At 38.4% G+C, this 23,934-nt stretch overlaps 1 protein-coding gene across 1 annotated transcript in view; it reads right to left on the bottom strand.

Moving 5' to 3' along the window:
• Positions 1-23,934, bottom strand: part of siae (sialic acid acetylesterase) — a 62,521-nt gene that overhangs the window by 33,010 nt on the left and 5,577 nt on the right. The window contains exon 3 of the mRNA XM_072238508.1: positions 7,436-7,629. Coding sequence (XP_072094609.1) covers positions 7,436-7,629 — 194 coding nt within the window. The remainder of the gene's footprint in view (positions 1-7,435; positions 7,630-23,934) is intronic.

The following is a 23,934-nucleotide window of genomic DNA, read 5'->3' as shown; positions in this document are numbered from 1 at the left end:
TGCCTGAGCAAGTACCTGAGCAACTGCCTGAGGCGGGTAGGATTATATATTTAAGAGGCATTTGGATAAGTGCGTGAAGGGGAGGGCCTTGGATGGGTATGGTCTGAACATGGGGAACTGGGACTTGCAGGGAGGATGCTGTGTTTGGCACAGATGAGTTGGGCTGAAGAACTTGTTTCTAAACTCTAAATTACAAATGGGAGACTTTCACAAGTGTGATACCAGGAGTCCAAGGGTCACATGTTCCTGTTAGGATGAAGGATAAACCTGGAAAATTAAAGGAACTTGCTGACGAGAGATGTTGAGACATTGGTCAAGAAAAAGGAAGAATTACGGTTGGGTTTAGGAAGTTGGAGATGAGTAAATCCCTTAATGACTATAAAAAGATCAGAAATACACAAGAGAGAAATCAGGAAGGCAAAAGGTAAGTGGTATGGATCTGGCAGGCAAGGTTGAGGAAGATCCCTAGATGTTCTATAACCACGTTAAGAGTAAAAAGGATGGCTAGGGATAGAGTAGGTCCCCTTAGAGATCAGCATGTTATGATGCGACCTACAGGGGATGGGTGGGATTTTTAACAAATATTTCTCTTTGGTGTTTATTGAGGAGAAATTTATGATTACTCAAGAGGTAAGGGAAAAATAGAGATGTTTTAGAGAAAATTCTTACTACCGGGAAGGAGGTACAGTATTTGTAGCCTTACAGTACATGAAGTGGATAAATCCCCAGAGCCTAATCAAGTGCATCACGGACCTTGTGGGAGGCTAGAGAAGAAATTGCAGGGGCTCATTCTGAAATTTGTTTCATTGTCAGTTCCCGAAGACTGAAAGATGGGTAATGTTGTTTCATTGTTTAAAGGTAGCAAGGAGAAGCCAGTGAACTACAAGCCGTTCAGCCTGATACCAGTGATGGGGAAGTCATTTGTTTATTTAGCGATACAGTGCTGAGTAGGCCTTTCCAGGTCACCCAAACACTGGGGCCAGCCAACCAGATCACAGCTGTTCCTTTTGCAAGCCTGCTATTGTACCTAATAAACAGTTTCTCTCAAATTTAGCAGATCATTAGCAGAAGCTCATTGTGTCCACATTCAACTGCTCTGATTAAGTTATCCCAGAGCAAGAACCAATTCATCAAACAGTTCACAAAATGGCAGCAGCAAGGGCAGTCTCACAAAATGACCACCTCCATTCCTGCCAGCACAATTACTGATAAATTCTGAAGATTAGAGTTATGCAGCACATAAATAAATCTTTCAGCCCTTTGTGCCCATGCCAATAATCAAGTACCAGTCGATACTCATCCCATTTACCAGCAGTCTGGAGTCGTCTAGGTGTGGAGCAACAAAAGGTGGGCAAGTTCCTAATATTTTTCATTTGTATTTACTGTGGAGAGAAACGTGGAAGTGCTTTATACTTACACCCCCACCCCATCCCAACTTACATACGTGTCCTCTGGTATTAGGCATTTTGACTCTGGGAAAAAGATACCGCTGTCTGTCTATCTATGATAATCTTATACAGTACTGTGCAAAAGTCTTAGGCACTCCAGATTTTTATATACATTTTGTTTCAGATGTTTATATTTTGCCTTCTGCATTAGTGTGTCAATAGAAAAGAGCAAATCTTAGATTTCCAAGCATTCATTTTCCAAAAAAATTAATTGTTACAGAGAAAAATATGTATTTTGTTAAATAAAGTCATAGGCCATTTATCAAATAAAAACTTGACGACTTTGTAGGTCTCTAGCCCAGTGCGTGATTAAACAAAGATAACAAACAGGTGCTCATGATCAATGACATAATGAGTTGAATGAACTAAACTGATTAACTGAAACAGAAATGGGTGTGGAAGGAATCAAACCGAGCGAAGTACAATCAAACTAAAAGGTGAGGGTTTGACAGATATGACAGTTAACCTTCAAATCATCAATAATTATACCACAGCAAGAGTGAGCATAGCAACAAGACACAAGGTGGTTAGCCTGCGTAAGCAAGGTCTTTCTCAAGCAGAAATGTTATGGCAGACAGGAGTGCAAGATCTGCTGCTCAAGCTCTTCTGAAGAAGCACAAAGAAATGGGCAAGGTTTATTTAGGACCAGAAATGTAGTGGTCAGCCACAGAAACTGAGTGCAGGAGAGAAGAGATATACCAAACTGACGTCCCTTCCAAGTTAGAAGAAGTCCAGCAAAGCTATCAGATCTGAAATCTCGGAAACCACTGAAACCCAAATACACCCCTCTACAGTCCAGAGAAGTCTTGTCTTCATGGAAGAGTTGCTGCCAAAAAGCCATTTCTTTGAAGTGGAAACAAAGCCAGGAGACCTAACTACACACAAAAACACAAGGACTGGGGTGCTGAGTAAAGGCAGCAAGTGTTTTATGGGTAGAGCTGAGTCATAAGAAAGGTATGACCACATTACTGGGATTAATGACCACATTAATAGCACATCAGTCCGCAGGATTCAGAGGAGCAAATTTGTAGGGAGATTGCAGACTGTTGCAAGAAACATAAGGTTGTGTCATAGAACACAACAGCACAGAAACAGGCCCTTCGGCCCATCTAGTTCATGCCCAACTATGATTCTGCCTCGTCCCATCAACCTGGAGCTGGAGCATAGCCCTCTATACCCCTCCCATCATGTACCTATCCAAATTTCTCTTAAATGTTGAAATTGAACCCGCATCCACCACGCGCCTGTAGCTCGTTCCACACTTTCACCAGCTGCTGAGTGAAGATTCCCCCCCCCCATGTTCCCCTTAAACATTTCACCTTTCATCCTTAACCCATGACCTCTAGTTGTAGTCTCACCCAACCTCAGTGGGAAAAGCCTACTTGCATTGACCCTACCTATACCCTCAGAATTCTTATATACCTCCATCAAATCTCCCCTCAATCTTCTATGTTCTAGGGAATAAATTCCTAACCTACTCAACCTTTCCCTATAACTAATGTCCCCAAGTCCTGGCAACCTCCTTGTAAATTTTCTCTACACTTTTTCAATCTTATTTATGTTTTTCCTGCAGGTAGGTGACCAAATCTGCACACAATACTCCAAATTAGGCTTCACCAACATCTTATGCAATTTCAACATAACATCCCATCTCCTGTACTCAAGGCATTGATTTATGAAGGCCAAAGTGCCAAAAGCCTTCTTTATGACCCTATCTACCTGTGACACCATTTTCAAGGAATCATGGATCTGTATTTCCAGATCCCTCTATTCTACCGCACTCCTTAGTACCCTACCACTCCCTGTGTAAGTCTTACTAGCATTTGTCCATGCATAGCACAACACCCTCATACTTGTCTGCATTAAATTCCATCTCTTATTTTTTAGCCTACTTTTCCAGCTGGTCCAGATCCTATTGCAAGTCATGATAGTCTTCCTCACTGTTTACTATACCCCCAATCTTGGTGTCATCCACAAATTTGCTAATCCAGATAACCACATTATCATCCAGATCATTAATATAGATGACAAACAACAGGCCAGTGACTAATCCAATTTACTACCTGATCTTGAATGCCAAGCAACTGAACCTCCCTGACCAACCTCCCATGCAGGACCATGCCTTGCTACAGTCCATGTAGACAACATCTACATCCTTGCCTTCGTCAACATTCTTGGTAACATCCTCGAAAAACTCCAAGATTTGTTAGGCATGACCTATCATGCATAAAGCCATACAGACAATCCTTAATCAGTCCCTCTCTATCCAAATACTACATCAGTGCTCCTAAGATACCTCCATTTACTGTGTCCTACCAAAATTTTACTGCTCAAAGTGCATTACCTCACATTTCTCTGAATTAAGTTCCATCTACCATTCCTCTGCCCAATGCTCCAACTGATCTATGTCCCTCTCATTTGCTTTTACACTGTCTTTGAATTCTCTTGTGAGCCACAGTTGCCTCATCCTTCCTTGTGATAATCGTGATTTTAACTTTCCACAGACTGACTGGGACTCCTATGCTGTAAAAGGACTAGATGGGAAAGAGTTTGTCAAATGTGTTCGGAAAAGTTTCCTTAATCAGTACGTAGAAGTCTCAACAAGACAGTATGTGATACTTGGTCTCCTATTAGAGAATGAGACAGAACAGGTGACAGAAGTTTGTGTTGGAGAATACTATGCATCTAGTGATCATAATGCCATTAGTTTCAAGGTAATATGGAAAAGGATAGGTGAAGTTTTCAGAGTACAGGGTTTGTATGTTCCTGTCAGAATAAAAGGCAGGAACAAGTCCTAATTTGCCTCAAGACGGCAGACCCTGTAATCTGCAAAGGATCCATGACCTTGCTGCTGTTTTGCCTCACTTCTATGGGCTCTGTGTCCATCTCCCAAGTAAATACAGCTTTCCGCAGATATTGAGGCCCTAGTTAAGAAAAAGAAGGCGATTCCTAGCAGGTATAGGCAGGCAGGAACAAATGAGGTACTCGATGAGTACAAGAATTGCAAGAGAAGACTTAAGGAGGAAATCAGGAGGGATAAAAGAAGCCATGAGTTTGCCCTAGCAGACAAGGTGAAGGAGCATCCTACGGGCTTCTACAGATATGTTAAGTGCAAAAGGATAGCAAGGGACAAAATTGGTCCTCTGCAAAATCAGAGAGGTTATCTATGCGTGGAGTCGGAAGAGATCGGGGAGATTTTAAACTGATATTTTGCATCTGTATTTACTTGGGAGATGGACACAGAGCCCATAGAAGTGAGGCAAAACAGCAGGAAGTTCATGGATCCTTTGCAGATTACAGGGTCTGCCGTCTTGAGGCAAATTAGGGTGGACAAATCCCCAGGGCCGGACAAGATGTACTCTCGGACCCTGTGCAGACATCGCAGGAGCTCTAGTTTACAACATTCTCAGCCAGAGGATTGGAGGATAACTAATGTTGTCCTGTTGTTTAAAAAAAGCTAAGAATAAGTCAGGAAGTCACAGGCTGGTGAGCTTGACATTAGTAGTGGGAAAGTTATTAGAAGGTATTATAAGGGACCAGATGTGTTAGTATTTGGATAGAAAGGGAATGATTAGGAATAGTCAACATGGCTTTGTCCATGGTAGGTCATATCTAACCAATCTTACAGTTTTTCCAGGAAGTTACCAGGAAAATTGATGAAGACAAGGCAGTGGATATAAACTTTAGTAAGGCCTTTGACAAGTCCCGCATGGAAAATCGGTGAAGAAGGTTTAGTTACTTGGCATTCAGGATGAGGCAGTAAATCGGATTAGACATTGGCTTCGCGGGAGAAGCCAGAGAGTATTAGTAGATGTCTGAATGGAGGCCTGTGATGAGTGGTGTGCTGCAGGGGTCACTGCTGGGTCCATTGTTGTATGCATTTTATATCACTGATATGGATGATAATGTGGTTAACTGGATCAGCAAATTTGCGGATAACACCAGGATTCAGAGTTTAGTGGACAGTGAAGAAGACTATAAAAGCTTGACAGAGTAGGTCTTACATGGTGAGCGGTAGGACACTCACTGTGGTCAGACAAAAGGATCTGGAAATATAGATCCATAATTTCTTCAAAGTGGCATCACAGGTAGATAGGGTTGTAAAGAAAGCTTTAGGCACATTCGCCTTCATAAATCAATTTACTGAGTACAGGAGATGGGATGTTATGTTAAAATTGTACGAGACGTTGGTGAAGCCTAATTTGGAGTATTGTGTGGAGTTTTGGTCACCTACCTACAGGAAAGATGTAAATAAGGTTGAAAGAATACAGAGAAAATTTGCAAGGATGTTGCTGGGACTGGAGGACCCGAGTTATAAGGAAAGATTGATAGGTCAGGACTTAATTCTTTGGAACGTAGAAGATTTGGGGGAGATTTGATAGGGGTATACAAAACTTTGAGTGGTATAGAAAGGGTAAATGCAAGCAGGCTTTTTCAACTGAGGTTGGGTGAGTCTACAACTGAAGGTCATGAGCTAAGGATGAAAGGTGAAATGTTTAAGGGGAACATGAGGGGGAGCTTCTCACTCAGAGGGTGGTGGGAGTGTGGAACGAGCTGCTAGCGCAAGTGATGGATACAGGTTCAATTTAAACATTTAAGAGAAATTTGGATAGGTACATGAATGGGAGGGGTAGAAGGACTATGGTCCAAGCGCAGATTGATGGGACTAGGCGGACTCATGGTTCTGCACAGACTAGATGGGCCGGAGGATCTGTTTCTGTGCTGTAGTGTTCTATGAAATGTTCTCCCAAAGAAAGGTCAGTCACCTAGTCAGGATCACGTCCCAACATCAGGTCCAGTATGATCCTCTCCTCTTATTGGACTATCCACACACTCATTTAAGAAACACTCTTGAATACATCTGACAAATTCCCTAAGAACATAAGACATTGGAGTAGAATTTGGTCGCTTAGCCTATCAAGTCTGCTCTGCCATTTGATCACGGCTGATTTAATGTTCCTCTCCACTCCATTCTCCTGCCTTCTCCCTATATTCTTTGACGCCGTTACCAATCAAGAACGTACTCAATATCATCACCTCCACAGTCATCTGTGGAAACTAATTCCTCAGATTCACCAACTTCTGGCTATAGAAATTCCTCCTCATCTCTGTTCTAGCAGGACATCCTTCTATTGTGAGGCCATACTCTCTGTTCCTAGACTCTTCCACTATTGAAAACATCCTCTGCACGTCCACTATCTGGGCATTTCAATATTCGATAGGTTTCAATAATTCCCCTGGCCCCGTTCTTCTGAACTTTAGCGAGTACAGACCCAGAGTCATCAAAAGTTCATCATATGTTAAACTTGTCATTCTCTGAACCTCCTATGGACCCTCTAATGCCAGAACATCCTTTCTTTGATTTTACCCCATCAAACCTCTTGCACTAAGGAGGTCCCAGCCTATTTTGAGGAAATTGAAGTCACCCATTGACAACAACCCTATGGGTTTTTACACCCGTCCCTAATATGCCTGCATATTTGTCCACGATGTTACACTGGCTTTTGTAGTTCTGTGGTATAATCCCGTGACAGTGATTGAACCTTTTCTATTTTTGAGTTCTACCCATATAGACTGTGTAGATGAGCCTTCCATTATGTCCCACTGAGTGCAGCTGTGACATTGCCCTGATTTATAGTACAATTCCCCCCCTTTTATCTCCTTCTCTATCTTTTCAAAAACATTGAAAGTCTGGAACATTAAACATCCAGTCCTGTCCCTCTCTCAACCAAGTCTCTATAAAGCCACAATATCACGTTCTAAATTCATCTCCCCTTACCCTTAATAATCCCAACGTTAAAATAAACAACCTTTCTATTGCTCCTGCTTGTTCTTCAATACAGATTTACCGGTCAGGACATCTACCTTCCTCTCAATCCCTCCCTGTTTCTGACACAGTGTTTTGGTTCCCATCCCCTGCCAAGTTCTAGTTTTAAACTATGTTTAAATTGTTTGTCATAGAACTCATAAAACACCAGGAACATTACCTGTAACACTGTCATCTCCATATTGCTTTGCCCGCCACACAGCCAGACATCTCCAAAATACACATCTTCTAGAATAATCTTGTCCGTAGCCTCAGAAATCCTCTGTTCTGCAATAACCGAAAACGGGCCACCTGGACGAAAAGGATCAAGCAGAACTTTCCAGACACCAGCATTACCACCACCAGGAGATACAACTGAAAATGAAAGCAGAAATATTACTGAAAAGCCCACGGGAGTGTAGTGGGAGCTGTGCATTCATGGCATAATAGGCACCACAAAGCCTCCTCCCCTCATTCAGAGCCCAACACAAGTATTATACCATATTTAATACCTTCCTTTCTTTTTCAATCTTTTTATTAGTTTCATAAAATATAAACATAACATAATAATAGTACAAAGTTATTGGGAATACACTGTTATACTTAACATGAGTAATTATAGAACCAAATAGTACTCAATTGACAAAACTCCCAATCATATAGGATACCAATGAATAATACAGAACAAAAAAAAATCCGGACAAAAATCATGAAAAAAGAAAAAAAATTTTTAAAAAACCGTCAAAAAAAAACTATTCTAAACAGAATTAATCAACTAAACTAAAAAAAGACCTGGGCTGTTTTAACATCGTAAAAAATGGGAGAAAAGAAAACCTTAGTGTCGACGACTCCGTTCCTCGCAACCAACATTACAGAGAAGTAAAATAAGTTTGGAAATGGTCAAATTACATCATATGAAAATGCTGAATAAATGGCCTCAAGTTTTTTCAAATTTAATTTCATAAACCACACCACACTGATAATTTTTTCCAAATTTAAACACAACATAGTTTGTGAAAACCAGTGAAATATAGTAGGAGGGTTAATCTCTTTCCAATTCAGCAAAATGGATCTTCTAGCCATTAAAGTAAGAAATGCAATCATCTGACGAGCTGAAGAGGTTAAATGATTTGATTCTATCATTGGTAACCCAAAAATAGCAGTAATTGGGTGAGGTTGTAAGTCTATATTCAAAACCGTTGAAATAATATCAAAGATATCTTTCCAATATTTTTCCAACAAAGGACATGACCAAAACATGTGAGTTAAAGAAGCTATCTCGGAATGACATCTATCACATATAGGATTAATATAAGAATAATAACGAGATAGTTTATCTTTGGACATATGAGCCCTGTGCACTACTTTAAACATGTTTAGCGCATATAGAAGATGAATTAACTAATTGAAGAATTTTTTCCCATTTTTCAATCGGTATAATAATCTTAAGTTCTCTTTCCCAATCAGTTTTAATTTTATTAGATACATCAGGACATAAATTCATAATTATATCATAAATAATTGCTACAACACTTTTCTGAGAGAGATTTAGATCTAAAATTTTTTCCTAAATATCCATTGGCTATAAGTGTGGAAAATTAAGAGAAACAGTAATTAAAGAGTTTCTAACCTGTAGGTATCTAAAAGAGTGAGATCTGGGTAAATTATATTTATTAGAAAGTTGATCAAAAGACATAAAACAATTATCCAAAAATAAATCACGAAGTCGTACTATACCTTTGATCCATAGTGGAAGGTTGAAAACGGAAATTAGATATAATAGGACTTGCTAAAATAAATTGATTCAACCCAAAAAATTTTTGGAATTGAAACCATATACGTAAAGTATGCTTAACTATTTGATTATTCATTTGTTTATACAGTTTAGAAAAAATGAAAGGAAGCGAAGTTCCTGAAGCCGAACCCAAAGAAAACCCTTGTAATGAATTACATTCAAGATTTACCCAATGTGGACTTGAAGTTGCATCCAAATCTTGTAACCAAAATTTTAAGTATCGAATATTAATTGCCCAATAATAAGATCTAAAATTCGGGATCACTTACCCCACCCCCACTTTTTTAGATTTCTGTAAATATCTTTTACCTAGCCTAGGATTTTTGTTCTGCCATATATATGAGGAAATTTCTTGAGTCAACATTATCAAAAAAAGATTTTGGAATAAAAATTGGAACCGATTGAAATACATATAAAAATTTAGGCAAGATAATCATCTTAATAGCATTAATCCGACCAATCAAAGACCAAGATATTGGTGACCATTTAGTAAACAAAAGTTTAATCTGATCAATTAAAGGTAAAAAAATTAGCTTTAAATAAATCTTTATACTTTTTCGTAATTATAATCCCTAAATATATAAACGAGTCAGTAACCAATTTAAATGGTAAACATCCATAAATAGGTACCTGCTTATTTAGGGGAAATAATTCACACTTATTAAGGTTTAATTTATAGCCAGAAAAATTACTAAATTGAGTCAACAAAGTTAGAATAATAGGAATTGACTTCTCTGGATTAGAGATATATAGTAACAAATCATCTGATAATTTATGTATTTCATTTCCGCGGGTAATACCAAAAATATTGGGCAAGTCACGGATAGCAATTGCTAAAGGTTCAAGAGCAATATTAAATAGTAAAGGACTAAGAGGGCATCCTTGCCTAGCACCACGAAATAGACGAAAAAAGGGAGATCTTTGATTATTACTGCAAACCAAAGCTACCGGAGTATGATATAACAATTTAGTCCAAGATATAAATATCAAACTAAAATTAAATTTCTCGAGCACACTAAATAAATAAGGCCATTCAACTCTGTCAAAGGCTTTCTCAGCATCTAATGAGATAATACATTCCGGAATATTAAATGAAGGGGTATAAACAATATTCATTAACCTCCTAATATTAAAAGATGAATAATGGTTTTTAATAAATCCAGTTTGGTCCATAGATATAATTTGAGGTAATACCTTCTCTAACCTAGTTGCTAAAATTTTTGAATCTACATTCAAAAGAGATATCGGTCTATATGATGCGCAATCAGTAGGATCTTTATTCTTTTTAAGAATTAAGGAAATAGAGGCTTCATAAAACGATTGTGGTAATTTACCTAAACTGATCGCTTCTTTGAATATTCTAGACAACCACGGAGAGAGAATAGAGGAAAAGAATTTAAAAAATTCCACTGTAAACCCGTCTGGACCAGGTGCTTTACCAGAATTCATTGATGAGATTGCAGTTGTTATTTCTTCCTCTGTAATAGGAGTTTCTAATGATAAGCAGTCTTCGGGTGATAATTTCGGAAAATTCAGTTCACTTAAAAAATCATGCATGATATTAAAATCATGAGGAAAATCAGAGTGATATAAAGAGGTATTAAATTCTTGAAAGGTTTTGTTTATCTCGTCATGATCAACTGTCAAAGTATCATCGTGTTTACGAATCTTAGTAATTTGACGTTTAACCGAAGCAAATTTCAGTTGATTAGCCAATAGTTTACCTGGTTTATCACTATGAATATAAAACTCACTTTTAGTTCTCATTAGTTGATTTTCAATCGAGGATGTTAATAGTAAACTATGTTCCATTTGAAGTTCAACTCTCTGTTTATACAGCTCCTTACTAGGAGCAATAGCGTTTTTTTTATCAATTTCTTTAATTTTATCAACCAACGAGTATTTCATTCTTAGTACGTTTTTTCAAACCAGCCGAATAGGAAATAATCTGACCACGGATATGAGCTTTAAAAGCATCCCATACAGTTCCATCGGAAACTTCTTCCGTAGTATTAGTTGAAAAAAAGAAATCAATCTGTCCCTTCATAAACTTAACAAAGTCCAAGTCTTGAAGCAAAATAGGGTTAAATCGCCAATTGTCTATTAGTAGAAGTATCCATTAACTTGATAGAAAGTTTCTTTGGAGCATGATCTGAAATGGCGATAATGTTGTAATTACAATCAATTACAGATGGGATTAATCGAGAGTCAATAAAAAAATAGTCAATTCGAGAATAAGAATGATAAACATGTGAAAAGAATGAGAATTCTTTGTCCTTTGGGTGTAGAAATCTCCAAATTTCTGAAATCCCAGAATCAATCATAAAAGAGTTAATAAGAGTAGCCAACTTATTCGGTAAAGCCGGACTACCTATGGATCTGTCCAATATTGGATTTAAACATAAATTAAAGTCACCGCCCATTATCAACATATACTCATTTAAGTTAGGAAAGGAAGTGAATATGTGCTTAAAAAATTCAGGATAATCCACATTTGGAGCATAAACATTAACCATAACAACCTTTTTATTAAAAAGTAACCCAGTAATTAGCAGGAATCTACCATTAGGATCTGAGATAATGTCTTGATGGATAAACGTAATTGAGGGAACTATAAAAATTGAAATGCCTTTAACTTTGGCTTGGGAGTTCGAGTGGTATTGTTGTTCCTTCCAGAACTTAAAGAAGTGTTGATTATCCTCTTTCCTTACATGAGTTTCTTGTACAAAAATAATATGAGATTCAGTCTTTGGAATACTTTGAAAATCTTTTTCCATTTTATTGGATGGTTTAAGCCATTTGTATTCCAAGAGACAAAATTAATAATGTGAGCCATAATTTAGCATTAACCCTTTGGTGTGTAAAGGGTTAATCATAATGTGAACTCATGAAATCAGAAGAGGGATACATGATCAGAGAGGAACCGGAAATCCCAACACTCCGGACATCTTTGTAGTACTAAATCAGTCCAATAGAAAAAATTAATAAAGAAGAAAACTCCCCCACCCTCCATCCCTAAGAACCCCGAACGAAGCCGGAGAAGGCTGAAGAAAGAATTAGCTAATACTAAATCTAACCCCATTTATGCAGGAGGCAACTCCAAAAGTATATGTTATATAGATGACCCCCCGAAAACCGATATAGAAAAATTAAACACTACACTACAATAATCTACATAGTATAATTTCTAAAGTACATAAATAAGAAAAAGTTAGTATCAGTACGTATGATTACCTAATTATAAATGAAAATGAATAAAATATCACTTCCAAAAAAAGAAGGGGGATTATGGGAAGAAGAAACGTAAGAACATGGCGTGCCCAAAAAGAACAAGGAGATTATGCAAAAAGAAAAACAAACCGCCATTTTAATTATACAAAAGCAAAAATAAAGAACATATAACTAAAATTGATCGTCAGATCAAATCGTTAGTGATAATATCGGAAATCAAATAGTTAATAAAAATTAACTAAGGAAAAGTAACAATATTCGCGAGAAAAGACTTTTTTAGATAAGTTGTAAAATAATATCTATAGTACTAAGCACAAAACAAAAATCTTGAGCTTATAAAAAACCTTCATCGTACGGTAATAGAAAGTTTGTTATTTTTTTAAAACACCAGAAAAAAAGCTGATACTGAGAGCACAGAACATTAATTAAAGGGCGGTGTCCGTATCAGATGGGTAGTTGTCATCCAAAAAGCTTCGAGCGGCGGTTATGGAATGGAAGACACGACGAGATCCATCAGGAAGAGAAATCCTTAGGCGTGCAGGGTACAATAATGCTGGTTTGAGATTTTTTTGATAACATTCCGACATCAGAGGTTTAAAAGTCAATTGCTCTTTCATCACTTCAGGACTGTAATCTTGAACTATTCTGAAGGAATGCTGACGATAATTGATCATCCCTTGCCGACGAGCAGTCTGGAGAAGCTGTTCTTTAACATTAACGTAATGGAAACGAAGAATAATTGGTCTCGGTTTTGATTCGGCAGATGCCGGCTTTGGCCGTGATATACGATGGGTGCAGTCAAGCAATGGAGGTTCGTTTGGAAATTCTGAGCTGAACGTATCCTTTAAAAGTTGAGCAAAGAATATTGAAGGGTCTTCATCCTCAACATCCTCGGGTAGACCAATTATACGTAAGTTCTGTCTTCTCGATCGATTTTCAAGATCGATGACTTTGGATTTAAAATGTTGCAGTTGTTTAATGGTCGAAGCTAAATTCTGCTCCAAGTTCTCGACTTATGAATCCGTCTTCTGAGATTTAATATCCAGTTCAGAGATTTTACTTCAATGTTCTTGAACTTCACAATCCAGGGATTTCAGAGTTTCCGTGATTGATTTTAAGTCTTCATTAACACTTTGACGTTGTTGTTCAAATTTATCAGATAAACTTTCAGATAGATTTTGACGTTGTTCCTCGAATTTTTCCTCTAAAAACTTCAAAGAGTCACCTTTTCTTTTTCCTCTGTTCCCATCGGAATCTTTCCCGTCTTTGGCTTTGGATCTTGTACTCATTTCTTTAGATTCCAGAGTTGCAGTTCAAGAAAAAATCAATAAGATAAAATAAGTCTTCTGGTGTAGGTAAAAATTGGTTAAGTAAGGGAAATCATAGGTTAGAAAAAAGGTAACGGGAATGGAGCGAAGCCAGAAGCGACCTCACTCCATGAGCGCTCCCTGCAGAATCGGTTAATACCTTCCAAGTAAGTTACAGAGTCAGACAACAAGAAAACAGGCCCTTTGGCCCAACTCATCCATGCTAACCACAGTGCCCACCCAACGATTCCCATTTGTCCACATTTGACCTATATCCCTCTGAACTGCTTTTATTCATGTACTCATCCAAACATTGTTTAAACGTAGTCATACAGCAATACAGCACATAAACAGTCCATCCAGTCCATGCAAACCTGATCTCCGGCCCACCTGGACCGCTCATCCATATGCCCATACAAACCTCTTGAATGTTACAATTGATCCCCCATCTACCATTTCAGCTAGCAGCTCAGTTCACACTCACACATCTTAAAGCCGAAATAAACATGCTAATTAATTGCGTGTGGGGTGGCACCTAATTAATTAGCAAGTTTATTTTGGCTTTTTTCTTAAAGATGTGCTGTGTGCCTCCCAGCTACTGCTGCATTCTCCACGAATCTGTACAGTATCTGTCCGGGCCCGGGTGTTGGGGTGGTGGGACACGGGGGTGTCATCTCATCGTCGATCAGGGCAGGCAGCTCATCTTCTCTTATGACTACCCACCTCGATGTCGAAGGTCAAGGTTCATTGTCTGCTGTGGCTGATGTGGGAGGCTTGCTTGACTGCTGAGCCTCGCGCATTTTTCTATCACACAGTTCTTTGTAAGGACTCAAAGAATCTTGCAAATATCCCCTAAACCTACATACCCTTTCAAAATTAAAGTCGTACTTTATCATTACTCATTCGGTTTCGATTGTTATCCTTTCCTCTTCCAAATGCATCTGCTCTTCATCTATCAGTTCTTGGTCATGGGATACCAAAACCTCATCAACATCATCTTCGTCAGCTTCCACAAGCCAAACTCATTTTGTCCTTGCTTCGTTCACAACGATCGAAACGCTTAATTATGTCTCGTTTTATGCTAAGTGTAACACCTTTACGAGCTCTTTCAGGCTTTTTCGATACCATAGAACTCATCTTGCAAACGACTGCTCACAGGCACCTGATTAAGCAATGCTGGCGAGAATGCCGTTCCGAATCCGGGGAGAGCGGCTGCTCGGAGCGCATGCTGCTTTTTTTCGCGCGGTGTATCTTTTATCGCGCGCTGAATTTTTTTTGTAACAGTGAAAACACCTTCTGAAAGCGCAAACAGGGTACTAATGTAGGTCTTTCGTAACAGTGAGGTTTTGTAAAGCAAACGTTCGAAAACCTGTATATGAAGAAGCTGTCCTTTTTGAATCTTACATCTGAAACCTATACTCTCAAATTTTTAGTTCCTCATCCCTGGGATAAATTATATGTACATTCACCCTATCCATATCCCTCATGACTTTATACACCTTCGTAAGGTCACCCTCAACCTCCTATGTTCCAAGGAACGAAGTCCTAGACTGTCCAACGTCTTCCTATAACTCAGGCTCTTGAATCCTCATAAATCCCTGCACTCTTCTCAGTTGAGTAATGTCTTTCGTTTAAGTGGTGACCAAAACTGCACACAGTACTCTAATTCTGCCTCACCAACATCTTGTACAACTGCAACGTAACATGCCAAAGCCTCTACTCAATGTCCTGACTGAGGGCCAGCATGCTAAATGCCTTTTTACCACCCTGCCTACTTCTGACACTACTTTCAGTGAACAAGTTCTATTGTCCCTCTATTCTACAACACCCCTTAGGACCCGTTCATTCACCGTATAAATCCTACCATAGTCTGCCTTCCCAAACTGCAACACTTCACACCTTCGAATTGAAACCCATTTGCCAATCCTCAGCCCACATACCCAGCTGATCAAGATTCCCCTGTAATTTTTAATAACCTTCTTCACTGTCTACCACACCAGCTACTTTTTGTAACATCTGCAAATTTACTAGCCTTGCCCTATATATGTACTTCCAAATAGTTTACAGAAATAATTTGACTTCCTAAAGGGCAACACTTTGCACTTATCAGAATCTGCCTCCTCCTCTTGCAGCCAAATAACCATTACCCTCTGAAAAACATATCCCTCAGAACTCCTTCAAGTCACCCTTCCCAGCTTAAACCTGTGCCCGCTGGCTTTAGACACCCCTACCCTGAAGAAAAAGACTAATTATCGATCCTATCTATGCCCCTCATAATATTATAAACCTCTGCAAGGTCAGCCCTTGGTTCTCCTACATTTCAGTGAGAATAAACCCAGCCCATCCAATCTCTCAGAGTCAGAATCAGGTATATTATCGCTGTCTTATGGCATGAAGTTTGTTGTTTTACAGCAGCAGTGCAGTGCAAAGACATAAAATTACAAAATCAGTAGAGCAAACAAAAAGAGTAATGAGTTCATGGGTTTATGGACTTGTCAGAAAACTGATGGTGGAGGGGAAGAAGCTTTTGCTGGATCACTGAGCCTTACAGCTCCTGTACCCTGGCGGTAGTAATGAGAAGAGCGCATGTCTTTAATGATGGAAGCCACCTTGTTGAAGCACCGCCTTTAAAAGATGTCCTCATTGATGGGGAGAGTTGCCCTTGATAGGGCTGGCTGAGTTCACAACCCTCTGCAGCCTCTTTCGATCTTGTGCATTGCAGCCGCTGCACCAGGCTGAGGTGCAATGCTTTCCACCTTACATCGACTGAAATTTGCAAGAATCTTTGGTGGCGTACAAAATCTTCACAAGGTCCTTGAGCCACTGGTATGCCTTCTTCATGATTGCATCGTTGTGTTGGATCCAGGATAGATCCTCCAAGATGCTGACACCCAGGAACTTAAAACTACTCACCCTGTCGACCAGCCAATCTATCTCACTCCTGTATGCCTCCTCATCACCATCTGAGATTTTACCAACAATACTGGTGTCAACTGCAAATTTATAGATGGCACTTGAGCTGTGCTTTGCCACATAGTCATGAATGTATAGAGAGTACAGCAGTAGGCTAAGCACACATCTTTGAGGTGTGTCTGTGTTGAGAGTCAGTGAGGAGATGTTATTACTAATTAGCACCGACTGTAGTCTCCCAATAAGGAAGTGGAGGAGGGAGGTATGCAGGCCCAGGGTTTGAAGCTTGTTGATTAGCACGGAGGAGCTGATGGTGTTGTACACCAAACTGTAATCGATAAACAGCAATCTGACATGCTTTACTGTTGTCTACAAAGCTGAGTAGAGAGTTAGTGAGATTGCATACACCATAGACCTGTTGTGGTAGAAGGTGAATTGCAGTGAGTCCAGGTCCTTTATCAGACAGAAGTTAATTCCAGCCATAAGCAGCCTTTTGAAACACTTCATTAAGGCAGATGTAGGTGCAACTGGATAATAGTCATTGAGGCAATGACTACAAAGACCAGAAGACATAGGAGCAGAATTGGGCCATTCGACCTATCAAGTCTGCTCCACTATTTCATCATGGCTGATCCATTTCCCTCTCAACCCCAGACATCCCACCTCTCCCGGAAGTTCCGGGAGTCTCCTGCATATCGGTAGTGGCTCCCTGACGCCCGGAAATTATATACAATATCCCGGAAATAGATTTTTTTGAGAGGGAGAGGGAGAGGGAGAGCGAGCATCCTGATTGGTCTCTCTTCGTGCTAAGAGTGGTCCCCAACCAAGACGAAGGGTCTCGGCCCAAAACTTCGACTGTACCTCTTCCTAGAGATGCTGCCTGGCCTGCTGCGTTCACCAGCAACTTTGATGTGTGCCCCCTCGAGTATCGCTGTCTCCCATCACCCCTCCATAGGACCGTGTTGTTGCAGGGAAACAAGCCCAGGGCTCCCACTGGTTCAGCGGTATTGGTGTGTTGCAATGATTTTATATGTTCATACGAGGAAAATATGCGCTGTGTGTTTAATATCCAAACGTTACTTAAAATGTTATGATGCGATTGACTTCTAAGTGACTTATAATTCAGTGGTCCTCAACCTCCGGGCCATGAAGAATACAGCGGTGGCCGGAATGCACCCAGCACATCTTTAAGAAAAAAGCGTCAAACGTTAAACGTCAAGCGTCAAGCGTTAAAAGTCAAATTACTAAGATTCGTAAACAGGATGATACTTTCACAGTTGATCATGTTGGGATAAACCAAACCTTTCAAGAATTTTATACTTCTTTATATCACTCTGATTTTCCTCATGATCCTAATTTCATGCATGATTTTTTAAGTAAATTGAGTTTTCCGAAACTATCACCCGAAGATTCCCTATCATTAGAAACTTCCATTTCAGAGGAAGAAATAATAACTGCAATCTCATCATTGAATTCCGGTAAAGCACCCGGTCCGGATGGGTTTACAGTGGAATTTTAAAAATTTTTTTCTTCCATTCTTTCTTCTAAGTTGTCTAGAATATTCAAGGAAGCAATCAGTTTAGGTAAAATCAGTTTAGGTAAATTACCACAATCGTTTTATGAAGCCTCTATTTCCTTAATTCTTAAAAAGAATAAAGATCCTACTGATTGTGCATCATACAGACCGATATCTTTTCTGAATGTAGACTCTAAAATTTTTTCAAAAATTCTAGCTACTAGACTGGAGAAGGTGTTACCTCAAATTATTTCCATGGATCAAACCGGATTTATTAAAAATCGCTATTCATCCTTTAATATTAGGAGGTTAATGAATATTGTTTACACCCCCTCATTTACTACCCCAGAATGTATTATCTCATTAGCTGCTGGGAAAGCCTTTGACAGAGTTGAATGGCCTTATTTATTTAATGTTCTTGAGAAATTTAATTTTAATTTGACATTTATATCTTGGATTAAATTGTTATATTACTCCCCGGTAGCCTCGGTTTGTACGAATAATTATAGATCTCCTTTTTTTCATCTTTTTCGTGGTACTAGGCAAGGTTGCCCTCTTAGTCCTTTACTATTTAATATTGCTCTTGAACCTTTAGCAATTGCTATTCGTGACTCACCAAATATTGTTGGTATTACCCATGGAAACGAAATACATAAATTATCATTATAAGCAGATGATTTGTTGTTATACATCTCTAACCCGGAGAAGTCAATTCCTGCTATCTTAGATCTGTTAGCTCAATTTAGTAACTTTTCTGGTTACAAATTGAATCTTAGTAAGAGTGAATTATTCCCTTTAAATAAGCAGGTACCTATTTATGGACGTTTACCATTTAAATTGGTTACTGATTCATTTATATACTTAGGGATAACAATTACCAAAAAATATAAAGATTTATTTAAAGCTAATTTTTTACCTTTAATTGATCAGATTAAACTTTTATTTACCAAATGGTCCCCAATCTCTTTGTCTTTGATTGGTCGGATTAATGCTATTAAGATGATCATTTTGCCCAAATTTTTGTATATATTCCAATCGGTTCCAATTTTTATCCCAAAATCTTTTTTTGATAACGTAGATTCAAAAATTTCCTCATATATTTGGCAGAATAAAAATCCTAGGTTAGGTAAAAGGTATCTACAGAAATCTAAAAAGGAGGGGGGGCTCGCCCTCCCGAATTTTAGATTCTATTATTGGGCAATTAATATTCGATATTTAAAATTTTGGTTACAAGATTTGGATGCATCTTTAAACCCTCATTGGGTAAATCTTGAATCTAATTCATTACAAGGGTTTTCCTTGGGTTCGGTTTTAGGAACTTTACTTCCTTTTACTTCTTTTAAATCATATAAACAAATAAACAACCCAATAGTTAAGCATACTTTACGTATATGGTTTCAATTCCGAAGATTTTTTGGGTTTAATCAATTTATTCTAGCAAGTCCCATTATATCAAATTTTCTTTTTCAACCTTCCACGATGGATCAAGCTTACTTTGATTGGAAAACCAAAGGTATAATATCTTTTCGCGATTTATTCTTGGATAACTGTTTTATGTCTTTTGATCAACTCTCTAATAAATATAACTTACCCAGATCTCACTTTTTTAGATATCTACAGATTAGAAACTTTTTAATTACTGTCTCTCCTAATTTTCCACACCCATATCCAATGGACACTTTGGAAAAAATCTTAGATTTAAATCTCTCTCAGAAAAGTGTAGTAGCAATTATATATAATATAATTATGAATCTATGTCCTGATGCTTCTAATAAAATTAAAGCTGACTGGGAAAGAGAACTTGAGATTAATATACCGACTGATAAATGGGAAAAAATTCTTCAGTTGGTGAATTCATCCTCTGTATGTGCTAAGCATAGGTTGATACAGTTTAAAGTAGTGCACAGGGCTCATATGTCCAAAGATAAACTATCTCGTTATTACTCTTATATTAATCCAATATGTGACAGATGCCAGTCTGAGATTGCTTCTTTAACCCACATGTTTTGGTAATGTCCCTTGTTGGAGAAATATTGGAAAGATATTTTTGATATTATTTCAACGGTCCTAAATATAGACTTACAACCTCATCCAATTACTGCTATCTTTGGACTACCAATGATAGACTTAAATAATTTAACATCTTCATCACGAAGGATGATTGCATTTCTTACTTTAATAGCTAGAAGGTCCATTTTGTTGAATTGGAAAGGGATCAACCCTCCTACTGTATTTCATTGGTTTTCACAAACTATGGTGTGTTTTAATTTGGAGAAAATTAGAAGTGCAGTTTATGACTCTTCCATTAAGTTTGAAAAAACTTGGAGGCCATTCATTCAGCATTTTCATTTGATGTAATTTGATCATTTCCAAACTTGTTTTACCTCTCTGTACTGTTGTTGGAGGGGAATGGAGTCGTCGACACTAAGGTTTTCTTCTTTTCCATTTTTAAGTTATTAGTTTTGCCCAAGTCTTTTAGTTTAGTTGATTAATTCTGTTTTTCTTTGGGGATGGGGTTTGTTTTTTTTTGTTTTGTTTTTTTTTCCTTTTTCATGTTTTTTTTCCAGTTTTTTTTTGCTTTGTATTATCCGTGGTTAGTTCTACATGTTTGGGAGCTTTGTTAATTTACACTACTTGGTTTTGCAATTACTTTTTTTAAGTGCAACAATATATCTCCTACTATTTGTATTATTGCTATGTATTGTTCCTGTATTTTGAAATTAATAAAAAGATTGAAAAAGAAAGAAAGAAAAAAGCCGAAATAAACAAGCTAATTAATTAGGTGCCACCCACCACGTAAATGTCGGCCCAGATCAGAGGCGATTGCCAAGGAGCTATGCTATTGATGTCCTACGTGATGAAGCCAAACTCCCTGTAGACTTTCTTAAAGTTGTAATAGAATAAACATGATAATATAAGTGCATATTTTAATGTAACATTTGCTGCATATACCCAACTTGGTTTACAGATTAGACAAAATCACTAAACAAAGTATTACATACACCCTTGGAGGTCGACGGGGGGGGAAGGTGCTACCTCCCTGAAATGAGTTTTTGCAGAGTGGGATGTCTGCAACCCCATCCTCCTGCTTCTCCCCGCAACCTTTCATGCCCTGATAAATCATGAACCTAATAACCTCCACCTTAAATGTACCCAGTGATCTGGCCCCCACAGCCCTGTGGCAAGGAATTTCCACAGATTCACCGCACTCTGGTTAAAGAAATTCTTCCTCATCTCGGTTCCAAAGGGATGTCCTTCTGTTTTGAGGCTGTGCCCTCTGGTCCTAGGCTCCCTAACCAAAGGAAACATACTCTTCACATCCACTCTATAAAGCTTTTCAACATTCGATTGGTTTCAACGAGATTCCCCTCCCCCATTCTTCTATATTCCAGTGAGCACAGGCCAGAGTCTTGCGTCGCTGTTCGTATGATAACTCTTTCATTCCTAGAATCTTTCTCATGAAGCTCCTCTGAACCTTTTCCAATGTTAGCGCATCTTTTCTTAAATTCCAAAACTGCTCACGATACTGCAAGTGAGGCCTCACCAGTACCTTACAGGGCCTCAGCATTAGATTCTTGCTTTTATTTTCTAGTCCTCTTGAAGTGAATGCTAACATCGCATTCAAAGTTCAAAAGACATTTATTATCAAGGAATGTACATGTCACGAGGAAGCAGGTTCACAGGTTTCGTGAGTGAGACAGATTATGAACACTAGTTACGAATAAGCATGCTAGTAATTTATTTATAAACAGTAAAAGATTTGACCAAACCTCTAAATCTGTGAGTTACTCTGATTACAAAATTGAATATTCAACAAACAGACACTTAGCTAAAAGTGCGTGGCTGGAGCAAATTTTCCAATGGTTCTGTGAAGCATGGCCTGGAGACAAAGGAAAAAGACCGAGCCTCCCGCATGTGCTAATCTTATACCTTTGAGGTACTTGAAACAGGGTTGGATTAAGCTAGTGCGGGGCCTGTAGCATATGTTATAAAGGGGCCCTAAATTTTAAAAATGCACTTAAGTATTAAAACATAAATTATTTACTTGCATAGTAAAATAATTCAATTTTTTCATTTGCTATACAGCCAGATAATACGACAAATGTCTGACACTTCAGTAATAGTATTACTTACATGTAGGTATCAATTTCAAATGTCAAAAGTAACAAAACTACAATTTAAAAGTTAGATTTTCTAGATATAGCATGAGCAAATTTGTTGATGATACTGGAAATGTCTATTTCACGCAGAAGTTCATGTTCAATGCTCATTAGAGTGAGATTGTTCAATCCGTTTTGACCCATGGTGCTTAGTTCATTTTTAATTCTTTTTAGTTTTGAAAATGAGCGTTCTCCACTGCAGTTGGTAACCATGAGTGACAAATACATGTGCAAGGCATTTTCTACATTTGGAAAACATGACTCCAAAGAATTGTCAGTTATCAAATGGTACAACTGCAACTCTACAAGGTCTTGTTTGGCGCTAATATGAGAAGCAAGATCAGTTTTCAACAGTTCAGTAAACTGCACACGTTCTTCATTAATACTTTCTTCCAGATCTTCCGGATTTGATTTAATAAGATTTGTTGACCTCTTTACAATCTCTTCAGGTGTAAATGACTGTAACTGATGAAGGAATCCAAAAACACCGTTCACCTTTAGATAAGCTTTCTGCCTTTTTGACAGGGCAGAAAGCAAGCTGTCAATAATGGCAAGAAATGTTCGGCTTTTAAACTTCTGAGAAGGTGTTTGAGATTCAACAAGTGGATCAAGAGTACCGGAACCACTGAAATCATCATACGCACAATTTTGCTTGTGTTTTCTTCGAGTTTGCTGCTGATAATCTTCACACTTAGTCAGATCCTTGGCTCTTTGCTCAATGCCTAAAAAAGTAGACTGCATAGCTTGAATATCTCCATGCAAGGATTCATAGAGTGCACAACTGTGTTCAAGTCTTGGACAGAAGATTGCAAAGAAGCACTGGTCATTTGAAAACGCTGTAATACTTGATCCCACAATATGACCATTACTCCTGCTTCCAACTTCATCACGGTTGAAAGTAGTCCACGAGCCTGTTGTCGACACTCTGCCTTCTGATCATTGTTATTTGAAATGTCATCCAAAACTTGTTTTATTGCAGAAAAGCTGTGTAAAAGTGCTTTTGTTGCATCTGCACGAGCTGACCACCTGGTATCTGACATTCTTTTCACAATGGGCAAATGAGCACCACCATCAGATAATGCAGCAGAAAGGAGATCCCACCGATAAGTAGAAGCAGAAAAAAATGTGTACAGGCTTTCTACAAATTGAAAGAAAGTTAATGCTTCTTGACAACATTCAGCAGCACATTTTCCAACCAAATTTAGCGAATGTGCAAAACATGGAATGTGATCCGCAAACTCATTCAGCTCTTTAATTCGTGCTCGTACTTGCCACTCATGTTGCTGGCATTGTCGTAACTTTGACCATGGCAGTCTTTTATATCAATGTCATTTTCCTTTAAAAAGTCAAGTAAACTTTGAGCGAGCTGTTCAGCACTATGACCTTCCATATCCAAGAACTTCACAAATTTTTCAACTGGTCCAGATGGCAAAATGTAGCACACAGTCAAAGTCAGCTGGTGCACATTATATATCTGGAGTAGAATCCAATGAAACAGAATAATACTTGTATTTCTTCACTTCACCGATAATGTGATCCAGTGTGCTGGGTCCAATCAGATTGATGAATTCCTCACATGTTGTTTTAGATAGGTATGATTTATGTCCCCTTCCTTGGTTTGCATGAGCATTTATACCACGACACAGCAAGGAGCCAACATACTGCGTGCACTTTAACACATTCAATCCTGTATTCATGACTTTGTCAATTTTGTCTACATTTTACCAGAAGTGAAATGCTTATCCCTTTTTAAACATTCTA

This window comes from Mobula birostris, chromosome 20, assembly GCF_030028105.1.
Source record: "Mobula birostris isolate sMobBir1 chromosome 20, sMobBir1.hap1, whole genome shotgun sequence".
Classification (NCBI taxonomy): domain Eukaryota; kingdom Metazoa; phylum Chordata; class Chondrichthyes; order Myliobatiformes; family Myliobatidae; genus Mobula; species Mobula birostris.
This window is presented reverse-complemented; position numbering and strand designations above follow the sequence as displayed.